We start from the raw sequence: 13,453 nt of genomic DNA, 5'->3' as shown, positions 1-13,453 counted from the left end.
CTATGATGACATTATTGTCGCTTAAGGCATTGTAAATCAATCGATGCTAACAGTTAGCATCTCAATGGCATTTTTTATCTGTTAGCATTAAGCTAGCGGCGCTATTATTTGAGGCAACATACTTTGCTTGTCTTCAATAAAAAAAAATTTTAAAAAGTAAAAAAAATTTTATTTGTGTTTAGTTTGATAGTAAATCAAGTGACATGAAGCCTCTCTTTTTTTATGAAATGTTCATTATTTGCCAAGCCACTGCTTTTTGTAGCACAAGTTGAATTGCGTTTATTGACTCCAGACAGCTCTCATATCTCAAGTCATAGCAACCCCCCCCCCCCCCCCCCCCCCCAAAAAAAAAATTGTCCAGATGACGATATCTCAAAAAACTCTTCAGTCAGGTTACTCTTACCCAAAGTCTCGGTACACACATGAGGATCGTTCAAATCATGCAAGGTTGTTTATCTTGTATCAGATTCTATACTTGAAGATAACAAATCAAGCATTTAACAGCTTCCAACACCACATCCTCCCACAAAGATTCTAACCGTCTGGGGAACCAACTTTTATTCAATAAAGTAAAAATGACATGAGACAGGAGATGTTTGTAGTTATTTACGTCCATTTCCTTGTTCCTTAGTCAGGGCGCTGATTTGATTGGCTGCACTCGGGGAAACAAGCCTGTTTGGCTTTCCTCATGCACATCAAGTCTTTTGTTGGTAAATGTGGAAGACGTTTAATATTTCAGATTGTCAGCACACCTCAGTCCGCAGGATAATCTTTCAGATTCATTTTTTCGAAAACTCGTAAAACCATATGTTTCATCTGATTGTCATTCTTGTTCGGGAAGAAGAAAAATTGGGATGAAAACGGCCAGATTCACACGGGCCATCCCACTTGTTAATTTTAGTTTCTGCTCTGCACCGTTTAAAACAAAAAACAAAAAAACGTCTGTTTAGCCATAGTTTGGACGCTGCCGGTGTGGACAAGTCTTCAATGATGCCCACAACACAACGTGCATACCTGCAACTCATCACGCCGTTACAATTTGAAACAAGTTCACGTAAGATTTGGCCAAGTAAAGATGGAGCAATCTACTTGTTGCTTTCGGGCATCGTCTTTGACATCGTCGGAGACTAAATGAACGCAGTAACCTCAGCCTATCCTCTGGGAGTCCAAACAGTCGATTGGCGTCGGTGTGGAAATAAGTTCTGAGTTCATTTCTGTTGTTGAGCCTCGCTGCGGTTCTTTGCTCCTGGTCAACCTCGTGTTATTGATGGATAAGCAGACGTGGGCAAGGCTGAACACAAAGCAAACTTTTATCAAGACCATCCATCTATTTTCTTTAGCGCTCGTCCTTATTAGGCCCGTGGATGAGCCGGGGCCCTATTCCAGCTGACTTTGTGTGAGAGGCGCGCTAGCGCCGAGATTCGAACCGTGACGCTCACAACTGCCCGGCCGTAACATTTTACTTGCAAATATTCATGAAAAATGGATTGACCACCTTTCGTCAAGAGACCATTTAGCGTCAAATTCTTTCGACCCTTTCGCTGTTGGTGAGCACTTAACTTTTACAATGTTGAAGAACAGGAAAGAGGATTTTATAACTGAATTCACTTTTCCTGAACCACAAATGGTGAGGCAGATATGCTTCGCACTAATTTAAGTTTCAGTGGGTGACCCCGCAGGTTTGGATTTCAAATCAATTGTTTTCGTATTTAGGTTTCTTTTTCACAGTCATTTTTTTTTAACTGTTCAAAACCGTTTCAGGGTGGGTAGTCAAGTCCAAAACATTATGTTCTATGCCACCTGTTTTCTGAATTTGGTCATGTCACGCTCACAAGGTGAGCCTTGAGTATCTGTGATGTGATGATTACTACAGGCCGGATTACCCAAAACCAGTGCACACTTTGGGCCCGTAGAGCTTCATAAAACTGCTGGAACGGAGAGTACAGGTCGTGGTATGCATTGTGAGCAGAGAGCAAAGATAGGGCGGGGTCTCACCAATCAGCGTTTGATAAACCAACATGGACTTGGGATAGTTGTTGGACTTCCCAATGTCCATGTTTCACTAAAGGCACAAATTAAAAGCCCTTCTTTTCAATTATTCCTCATCGCAGTCAGTTTCACTCTTTCCCGGGCTGCCCAACTCTTCCTACCACCGTAGAGCTCGCCCGACAGCGTCATCAATTACCAAATCCTCGTTGCAATCCAGCTCAAGTCCCATGAGATGTCGTCGTCCTCTCCTTCTACCGGGAGATGAGTGTTTGCTCACCCGGCGCTTACTCACACTTGAAACCAATTTCATTCCCTTGCAGCTCAGCTCCACCGCGGAGATGCGAGGGGAACAAAATGTCCCACTCATCACCGCTGAAATCTCTCCGATCTCCTCGGCACTCGTTGCTTGACAGCTGCTCTTTTCTCGACCTTGACGTGGTCACCGGCCGGCGATGAAATCGCGGCGTAACTTCCAATCCGATGTTATCGCCAACAATAGCAATAATGGACTTCGAGTGATTAAGCGTCGCTTGCGCCCTGTTTTTCATGGCAACTCCTCTAATGTTCGTCAAACTTTTGACACCATCTTCCGCCCCTATCAGGCCAAAATCCGTTGCAATTTAGCAACACGCATCCGTCTAGGGTAATTGGTTGTCCAGGAAGAGTTCAGGAAAGATGCAACCTTTGCGGGACTCACTGTCATAATACATCTGTGTCGAAACCACAAAATGCTCATCAGATGCGGATGTTTTGATGTCGTGCTCTGCCCACGTAGGATGGCCTGGGTGAAAAATAAACAAAAATAAGGACAGTGACTCAGTCCCCAAGTACAATTCAGGTGTATGTAATTTTTCAACTTCACAGCATTTGTATTTGTTTTTAAGAACATAGGAAGCAAATCGCGAAATCCCAAATTATATTTTTCTATCGTCAAACATAAACTGCGCATCACGTTACCGTGGCTTGCAATCACATAAGAGCACTTGCTTGTTGCCGTCTTGTGATCTCCAGCTTCTTCTCCACAAAGCAACTTCTTTGCTCTCTCAATACGTCTCAGTTGGCCGAGCTATTTCTGCCACACTGATCTTCTCCCGGCGCCGTTTTACTCAATAAACTCGTCGAAAGTTTCTGTGATATTAATTGGCCTTCGTAGCTAATAAGAATTAAACATCGAGGCCGGCCTGTCAGGTTGAAACGCCCGTGCAAGACTCATCAGATCAATAGAAACGCACCTATATAACACGTGTGCCCTCATCTCCCACTCCTGTAGCACGCCGCCCATGTGCATGTGTCCATTTCATCGTATGCAGCAAAAGTTCAGCGAGGGTCAAGCGGCTCCGGGCCTTTTCAATCGCCTGTGGAGGATGACTACATTGTTCTGAATGGAGATCACCCCTGACACATTTTATGTTAGAAGACCACCTTCTCACACTCCCCCTCTTCTCAGTTACGATAAGCAGCAACCACTAATTAGGCACACACTGAAATGAGCCCGATCCGTGGTGTTATCGCAAAGCATCGCACCTGCGGTTCCAGGAAGCTGATAAAAGGCCAAGGGATAAACACGTGCTTAATCTACTGTAAGTGTTAAATCCTGTGTGTGTGTGTGTGTGTGTGTGTGTGTGTGTGTGTGTGTGTGTGTGTGTGTGTGTGTGTGTGTGTGTGTGTGTGTGTGTGTGTGTGTGTGTGTGTGGAGGGTGGAGTTTACAACATGAGTCGCCCATGGGTCTGTTCTAAAAAAAATCGCTCACCGGTGTCACTCGAACTTGCTCTGAAGAATAAAAACAGAAGAAGATAAACTTTTTTTTTAACTTAATTCAACATTTCTTAATGTACCAATATTGTTTTTTTTTTTTTCAAATTAAAATAGATTTTAAAAAATCCTGAAGATTAAAAAACTATATTCTAATATTGTTTTTTCTTTCATTCTAATTATATTGGCAGTAATTTTCATACCATGACACTGCGAAATTTTTATTATCATGCCATCAGAATCTAATAACAGCCCATGCTAGCGAACGCAACAAAATCTTAAAGTGGACAAAATAATGTATGCAACTGACTGAATTCCTGTCAAATTATTAACATCCTCTTTCAGTGAGTACTATATAAGCTTTCGGTGCCTGGAGCAGACAGTACACATAAAGTTTGTATGCTCACGTCTGCTCTGGGTTTCCAGGACTTGGGAGTGTTTGGTCAGCCACACACAACCGCGCGCTTTCTCTTCTGCTCGGCCATGTCGCACTGAGACAGTACCGGGCTTGTCACTTCTTTTCAAACGGTAACCCCTCGTTCCAAAGCCAGGAGGCAGAGCGGTGTGGTGCAGTCACTCTTCACTGTGTTCATTCGTCACTACAAGGCTACCGTTCTATCGGTTCGTTTTACATGAGAAGCATGTAAACATTCTCTGGCGTCCGCCAAATCTCCGGGGAAAGTCCTCAAGGTCCGGACCTCGGTACTCTCGGAACGGCCAGTGTTTGGATGAATAGTGGCCCGTTCTTTCTGGAGAAATCAAGGTTGATTTTGGTGTCTGCTGTTTCTGTCTCCATCTTTCAGGGGACAGAGAGTCTTTCAGGGCTTCCCAAAGATCAGGAATGGCTGGACCAGCTAAACCACATCCTCCAGCAGAAGGTTCGTATGCATCATTGATAACCCCCCCCCCCCAAAAAAAGTGAGTGCCAAAGATATTTTAATGCTTTCTGGGTAATTTTGGGCTGCTGAGTCCGAATATCACGTAATTTTGTTTAAATTGGCTATAGTTTGGAGATATCGATATTTTTGACAATTGATCATTCACGTTTTTTGTCAGTTGACAAAATGTACTTATTAATTTAAAAAGTGTGCTCTGACATCACCTGTTTTGGCGTTTTACAGCTAATATTGACAAAATTGGTGAATGTGTGCTTTATTTTCACATGAAACATGATTTGCATTGCAAAGGCTCTCCGTGAGAACGATTGCCGTCTTTCATGCCATCGCATCAAAAATGAAAGCACACTGTATGGACACGCTTGATAAGACAGCTACGGCCTCATCAGCGTTGTAGCTCGAAGAGAATACCAATGTCATAACTGGCACCTTTTTTTTTTTCAACAAAAATATGGAATAGCTCAGAAACAAGAGCCAATGCAGACAATGTCATTTTCACATTCGGCAATATAAGATTTTTCTTAGCGCCAAAATGTGCGTTGACCAGTGTAATCATATAAAGTTGACATTTTGATAATCCAATCAATCAATACAAACTGTCCTTTCGATAGCAGTTAATGGCATCAATTTTCGATTAAAAAAAATTTTTTTTTTTACAAATTGCTTTTAGTTATCGTTCACAAAGGTTTGAGTTTCCGCATTTTTACACAGTGTCTTGCATTTGTTTTGTTGTTTGGGAATTGCCCTTCCTGATGTGCAAATCTTGTCTTAGTCGTCTCTCAGACTTCATGCTTCCGTTCCTTAACGCCAATGTACTACTTTTCCAATTCAGCATGATCTTGCGTCATCTTTGGGTGTTTCAGAAAGAGCTTTTAAAAAAAAAACGAACAGGTGAGCTTTTCAGCAAAGAGCTGCAGATTGCTTCCACAGCAAAAATGACTGAATACCAAAAAACAGCGAACATAATGTGGGCTGTCAACTTGTTTTGGCTTCCATCTCCAATGCCGAACATGGCCAAAAAGTATGGTGGTCGAAAAGTCTCAATAATGGCTCTGTGAGCCCAGAGGGTGCTGCAGGTCCGTGTGTTCCAGGATGGACTAGTTGATTCGTTCAAGAGGCCTCTGGCAAACCCACACTCGGCCTCCCTGTGAGGAGTTACAGCGCCACCCCTTGCTTTGGCATGCATATGACACTTGCCCCTTTTTCACAAAATAAAAGAACAAAAACAACAAGACAAGACAGTTTCACAATATCCAATGTACTTTTGTGTGAACTTGGACGTGAGATGCAGAGCTGTATCTTCCTCGGAAAAAAAAAAAAAAAGAAACTGCGGCCACTCATCTGCGAGCGCTCTGCAGGAGCTTTACTGGAGCGCTGTCAACGTCCGCTCGCTGTGATATGTGTGTGATTGAGTGTTGCTTTGCGTGTGTGTGTCTGTGTGCGCGCGCCCGTCTCGTCTGTGTTCTTGTCAGAGGCTGCCGCAGGCACTCATGCGTCGCCTCCGCACCACGACACACACCAGGCACTGTTCTCTTGTTCCCCAGATCTTCCTCTGACCTTTCCACCTTCCTCTCCCACACTAACACACACACACACAAACACACACTTGACACTCTACTTGAATCCATGTTTTTCCCTTCTAGCTGGACAGCTTTCAGTCCCTGTTCTCTGTCTATCTCTGCCATCCTGCCCTGTCCCACATTTTTCTCTCTCTCTCTCTGGCTCAGACCCCGAGGCAGCTTGTTAGTGGGGAACTAAATATTGATTTGGTGGGCCTGTCGATGCCGGGAGAATGAGCTAGTGTTCACTAGAGACCTCGGCACCGGCAGCCTGCTATCGACGTTTTCCGTGGGCAGAACAGGGGTGATGGGGGGGAGGAGGGGTGGAGAAGAGAGGAGGAGGAAGAGAGGAGCGGAGTATGACAAGCCTGAGACTTGCCCCCGGGTCCCTTTGGGGACTGCCGGGACCGTTGCAGTCAACCCCCTCCTCACCGCTTACTCCAGCAGACTTTTTCCATCTTCTTTCAAGTCCATCTTGTTCTTTTTTTTCTTTTCTTATTTATTTATTTGGAGAATTTTCTACTCTATTCTCGAGCTGGATTGTTCCACTCATCTTGTTGTTTTTTGTTTTGTCTTGGAGATGAGCATTTTGTTTTTTCTTGCTTTCTCAGCGCATTGGCCTGTTTGTGTTTTTTAGGGGGAAGCTAGCCTCTGTTGTTTGCTGAAAAACTCACCTATTCGCTGCATTAACAGAGTTACTTTGGTGATATCTTGGTGCCCAGGTATTCCTGTAGTGAGTTGAGGAGCTTCATGGAGACAATAGCGGTTTTTGGTGGTCCTCTTGTGGCATTTCTGATAACTCAGATCTCAGCCAGAGAGAAACCCTTTTTGAGGTTTCGCAGGCGATCAGACAGGAACAATCATCATTTATACAACTAAACTACATGATAATCACTAAGGGAGAGTAATGTCTGTCAACGGTGAGGACCTGCTTGTACAACACAAGTCAAAAAAAAAAAAAAAGCAAGCTGTCGTCTTCTCCTTCCTGTCATTGCTTAAGAAAAGCTTACCGAGCAGAACATCTGTGAAGTCGACTGCCCCCGCCTGTCACCCTGCCCGTGACACTAATAGCACTCTGCCCTAATGGTGATATCATCCCACCGCGGAGCTGCACTTCCTAAAATAAGAAGACACCGAAATAGACGGATGAGGAGAAGACGAGTGTCCTTAACCGGCTCGGCTGTCACCGACGCGATATGAGGACGTATCCGTCGGTGCAGCCGCCTCTTGTCACTGACAGAGTCTAATAGAGCTGCCAGTGGGACAGCACTTTATTATCTCAGTGGCCCTGTCAATAGCCGAGCCATCAGTCACTCAGTTGGCGCACAAGTGTGTGGGCGCGTGTGTGTGTGCGTGTGTGTCCCCTCCAGTGAGGGCCATTCCTCTCCATGGCTGTCATGTTCAGCCACATGTCAACATAACAAGAGCGGCAAACGGAATGCGCACTTGGAATGGTGTATTCGTGGTCAAGGAGTAGCATCGCGGCCCGCCCGCTCAAAGCCAGACGAAATCTGACGTTCATCTGCTTTAGTAATGTTCGATTTGAATACAACACTGTGATGTCACATATCTAACAGTCAATTTAAAATGCAAACAATTTCGGGGGGAAAAATATAATAATAAACAATTGTGGTGGCACCGATACATTATAATATTGCGCGTGTGAATCTCTCCAATATGATACAAATCTTGATATGTTTTTATGTGTAACAGTTTGATCCTATTTGATTTGCATCTTTTAAATCAAAACCGATTTGTCCAATTCAAAATGCATAACTGTATTTATAATGTACTCGTGACTAGAAAGCCAAGCGTGCAGACTGTCTTTCGGTGCAATAAGTGAGTGGGGCGATGAGTCATTGCCAACAGCTTCTAAAAATATCCACACCCTTTCTTTATTCTGGGCATTTCCTCTTCTTCGTGACCAATCTGTTTCTACCTTGACAATCACATCATGTTTTTATGGTTCAGTCGAAAAAACAATACTGTACCCTACATTGTATGTGGGGCAGGGCTGTGCGAAATTCAGAGTTGAATTGAGAATGACCTGTACGTAATTTCCGATTCAATTCTCGAATTTGAATTGAAGTGGCAAACAGGAAGCAGAAGTCCAATTTGATTTCCCAGTTGCTTGATGTGCGGCGAAGAGTCAACAACTGTTATGTTTTCTCGACGGTCCATTTTCAAGCCACTTGGTGTGTGGCAGACCTAACGCATGTTTCTGGACTATGAGAGAGGAAGCTGCAGCCTCTAATTAAAAAAAAATTAAAATGCAATCACTGGGATCAATATGCAAACTGCAAACAGAAAAGCCAGAGCTGAAATTGAACCCCCGAACCTCCGAGCGGCGGCCTTTCCTCCGATACATGAAACCCAAGCTGTTTTGTTGATGTTCAATCAAGTTTGACACTTACCGTTGAAAAGTTGATACGATTGACTCATCAGGTTAATCCCAAAGTGCTCACTTCTGATGGCGGGCTAATGGAATCAAAAGCCTACGCCGGTCAGTGGAGAGCCACCACGAGCGGCACTCTGCAGCCGGAATCGAGGGACGGCGCTGTCTAATAATCATGAGCAGGCCGGGGGGGGTGCTGTACGGCTCCACCGCAGCCCGCCATGAATAATGCCAACGGTGAAGATGGAGTGTCCACGTGGGCCACGGGGTCCAGGCACCAGCCCAGGGAAGCATTGATTTAATTGCCTTTGGTTTATTTGTGGAGTCCTAATTATTGAATAGAGGTAGATTTTAATGGGCCAAGTCTTTATGAAGACAGGGAAATGACTGGCTTCGGCTGCCGGCCAATAATGAAAACGGAGAAACGAGTGCACCCAAACACACACGCACTCGCGGTCCCTCCAGATCATTTTTCAGACTCATTTCACCCTCGCGCGCGCACGCACACACACATACGGGCCTCCAGCCTCATGACAGTATATTAACATTTAAAAAGTCATTGGGTCTGTTGATTTCTTTATGAGAGGACAGTGGTTTACTGGCGCCGGGCGACGCCGAGGGCCCGCTAATATTTACTCCACAATCACACCCCGGGGAGACCTCCGAGCATCACTTCTTATCAGCCTCGGAACCATAACAAGCAGGTGAACATTAGGCTGGCCGTGTAGAGACGAGCCGGACCAATCTGGAAGGGGGCTCTCTATAAAACGTCAAAGGCCGTTATGGATTGGCTACAGGGCTGACATAACTCCTTTCATTTTTAAAAGCCTATTGAACTTTGAAGTGAGGGGAGTGTGTGGGGGGGGGGGGTTGCTATCGCTCACCGCTGCTAAATAATACACTTAATTTGTGTTGCCACAGCCGCTTACATCATTATTCCTCTGCGCTAAACATATCAAAGATGCCGCGCCTTGGAATAAAAAATAAACTTTTATTGTTATGATCCCGGCTATTGAGGCAGCGTGTCGTGTTCTGTGGCTCATTATGGCTCGGTAATGACAAGGAACAGCTCTGCTCGCCCAAGGAAAGTGACTCTAATTAAGCCTCATTTAATTATTGGACTAATTAAATCTTTTTGGGTGCCTCTAAGTGTGTCTATGCGTGCGGCGGGGACTGGAGCCCGTGGCTTTGTTATCGTGGATATGTCACAACACAGTGGCAGAGATAAGGAGGAGTCTCTAGAGATTATGTTGTTTTGTTTTGGGGGGGCGGGGGGATTTCCCCCCCCAACCCAGATGGAGTTATTTGGTTTGTTAGAGTGGCTTTTGATAGAAGGAGAACCATCGCATGCAGAGTCTCGGTGTGTTTTTATGTGCCATTAAACACTTGGTGTTATTAGTAAATACCAGAAGCTGCAGCGATATTACGAGATGAGATAAGAAAACCGTTATTTGTCTCATAATGGAGAAATTCCCAATTTACAGCAGCGAAATTATGAAAGGGAGAAGTAGAAGAACAAAAAGTACAGAAATAAATGTAACTTATAATTTATATACATTAAATATATATTATTTATTTATTTTAAATATCAATGGGTTGTGGACTAATCGGTTATCGGAATTTTATTCTGCCAAATAAACTGCATCTCTTTAAAAAAAAGAAATCCGTTGGGCCTGAATAATCACATTTTTCATCTTAAAAAATGAAGTGATTTGAAAAAAAAAAATATTGATGACGTAGTCAGAAAAGTGAGGATAAAGTTTTACTGCATGTGCTTGGGAGGTGCGTCTCTTCACATTGAGATGAAATTCTTTGGTGGCATCCAAAAAGAATACACAACAAATAAAGCCAAAGAAAAAGCAAAATGCTTGGAGAGTTAAACCTTCAGGTGGTGACTGAGCTGAACTCCCGCATGATGCTCGGAAGTCTCGCGAGATTTGTGAAGTCTGACGTTCTGGCGGCATCGTTATCCAAATGGCGCAACTTTTTGGGGGGACTTGTTATATTTCCCGCTGTTTTACTTGACGGTGTGCCGCGTTGATCGCTTCTTGGCACGTTCCCGCCCCCCACTCGGCCAATGAGCCGTGCCGAAGTCGCCGGCGTCTTCTCGATTGCTAAATCCTACCCAAAGGGTTGCGTCTCCTTTGTATGGATATCACCTGTCTATATTTAAACCCCGGCGGCGCCCGTATCACCTCATTTTCACACTTAATGAGCGAAGCAACCCGAAACAAAGCTCCGGTGTTTCCCTGTGTTTAATCTGGGGTGTATTTAGGTCAGATCCCTAACAAATGCACGTTGCACACCGAAAATGATGTTTCCAAACAACGTATCAAGCACAGGAGTGTATTTTTTTATTTTATTTTTTTAATTACAGCACGTGTGGGCCCAAGTGTCCAATTCCCTTTCATATCAGTCTCCTGTGGCTTAAAGGGGAGAAAGGAGGGATCGGCTCCGCTGCAGGGGTAGGTAATTACGAAGCAGAGAATAGACGCTTGTAGTGCTTCTCTTACCTGAAGCCCCACTTTACAAATGTGACATATTCATTATCGGAGATAATCAAATGCAAGATTTTTATACGGTGATGCCTTTGTGCTTGGACTTTTTTTTTATCTGTTTATCACCCATGTTGTTGTTGTTATTATTCCCCTGTTTGATATATTTGATTTTCAAACAAAAGTGAGATCAAAGATCAGCAGGAGTGTTTTTTGTTGTTGTTTTTTGTTTGTTTGTTGTTGTTTTTAAACTCCGCCCATTTCTCCTCACCTTGAATGGTGGCCTACATCAGAGTGCTTCTGAAAAGTGGGGACAATGATTTCTTCATGTGCCTGTCATGGAAAATAGGCTAGTGGTTCACAAAGCTGACCGTGGCCCAGCCAAATCAATTCGGGAGGAACGTGTCGACACAAATGATTATTTTACTAGTCGACTAGTCGTAGTCCCGATTAGTCGACTCATCTGATAATATGTAAATCGCAGCATATTGCAGCTGCTCTGAGTTAACCATTATTGGCTTCCAGCTTGAATTCTTTCAGGTATGTGCAAAAAAAAAAAAAAACGTCTTCCACTTTTATTCAACTTTGCAGCTTGTTTTAACATGCTTAAATGTGTTTAAAATGAATGAGAGAGGTACAACAATTTATTTTTCTGAACCGCTCTCACAGATTTTCACCTGCAGTGGGTAAATTGCATGTTGGGCTCGCTTGATCTGTCCTCCCCTACCCCCGGTTCTTGTTTTACATATCCGGCAGCCTGACTCCCAAATTGAGCCCTTGAAAAATAATTGTGCTAACCTGTTCCGAGGGAGAAGACAAAAGAGCCGAAATGATGGATCTGTCTGGTGGTGGTGGTGGTGGTGGAGAGGGGGGAAAGTTGCCGTGTATCATGCCAAGAGCAGACAATGGCCACTGGAGTGCCGCAAACTCCTCCGCCCCGAGGTGCGCCCCGGGCTACGGAATAGCAATGTCATTTAATTGGCTCATGAAAACACCTTTTTCTTGCTGAGCCGCTGTCCTTGTCCTCTCTCCCTGGCACACGCGCTTGCGCACACACACAAGGCAGCGCTGTCAGTGTCAGTGGCTTTCCATGTCAGTTCACTTCTAAAACATGTTCATGGAATCACAGCGAGACAAAAGGTCTGCTCTGCGGGGCCTGTTGAATAGTAATGGGCGTGAGTTATCATGGCTTAATGCTGCTGTGGCAATTTGCCTGTTGCCAAGGGGGACAGGCCCTTCTTGCCCAAAAAAAATAATAAAAAAAACCAAGCTCGTTGGGCCTTCTTAGCTCCCTTTTTGACACTCTGCGCCGGCTCCCGCGCTCCGCCGAAGGGGACAGGGGGCGGCCCGGCTAAATCAAGTGTAGCATAACATTAGCGGCCGGCTGCTAACACCTTTGCCTTAAGCGGCCCAGGGGATGCAGGAGAGCAGGTGCAGACCCCTGCGCACCTCCAAACCAGACTGCAGGGTATCAAGTGTGCGCGGGGATGCAACACACAGAGTTGCACAGGCCAACACACCATCCGAAGTGAAAACTCTTACATTTCACAACAAAAATCCTCTTAACGCAGTGGTGCCTTGACTTACAATTATCTGTTCCAACCCCTCTAAAACACCAAATGATGAGCAGTTAATTGAAGAGATTATTTGTCGATTAATCATTGGAGCTCTCAATTAATATCTGGACATATAAAGAAGATACTTCATGATGAGTTTGCATGTTCTCCCCGGGCCTGCGTGGGTTTTCTCCGGGTGCTCCGGTTTCCTCCCACATTCCAAAAACATGCATGTCAGGCTGATTGGACGCTCTAAATTGTCCCTAGGTGTGAGTGTGGGCGTGGATGGTTGTTCGTCTCTGTGTGCCCTGCGATTGGCTGGCAACTGATTCAGGGTGTCCCCCGCCTACTGCCCGGAGATGGCTGGGATAGGCTCCAGCACCCCCCGCGACCCTAGTGAGGATCAAGCGGTTCGGAAAATGGATGGATGGACTTCATGATGACAGCAATTAAACGATGGCAGATTATTGATTTGGTTTCCCTGAAGCATGAGTCACATGCAACTGTAAGACTTGATCTCGATCACCAGTTATTGTTTATAACCCAGATTCCCACGTCGGTCGTGCTAATCTCCCCTTCACCTCGCAGGCCCGCCGAGGCCTCGGCGTGTCACGGCCGCCTCGCTTCTGCTTTGTGTTGTTTGTGCCCAGTTAGTGTCTTGCGAGTGCAATTAGCTGATGAGGACTCGGCGCACCCATGTGTGGGTGTGTCTTTGCGGGACCTCCAGAGCGAAGGCCGCCTTGGGGAGGTGGGGGTTCTTGGAGGCGTCGGCTGCAAAGGGGTCGATGTCTCAGCAGTTCCTTTTGGCGC

The 13,453-nt window shown here is 45.0% G+C and overlaps 1 protein-coding gene across 4 annotated transcripts in view; it reads left to right on the top strand.

The window, feature by feature from the left end:
• The window catches only part of cntln (centlein, centrosomal protein), a 212,776-nt gene that overhangs the window by 196,902 nt on the left and 2,421 nt on the right, over nt 1-13,453 (top strand). For all 4 annotated transcript variants that reach the window (XM_086119061.1, XM_086119060.1, XM_086119058.1 and 1 more), the window contains one exon: nt 4,546-4,620. In XM_086119061.1, the coding sequence (XP_085975187.1) occupies nt 4,546-4,620 (75 nt within the window). The remainder of the gene's footprint in view (nt 1-4,545; nt 4,621-13,453) is intronic.

The sequence above is a fragment of the Hippocampus guttulatus genome, chromosome 9, assembly GCF_054856545.1.
Source record: "Hippocampus guttulatus isolate MCC_2025c chromosome 9, RoL_Hgut_1.0, whole genome shotgun sequence".
Classification (NCBI taxonomy): Eukaryota; Metazoa; Chordata; class Actinopteri; order Syngnathiformes; family Syngnathidae; genus Hippocampus; species Hippocampus guttulatus.
Note: the sequence above shows the minus strand (reverse complement) of the source record. Positions and strands in the feature narration are given on the sequence as shown.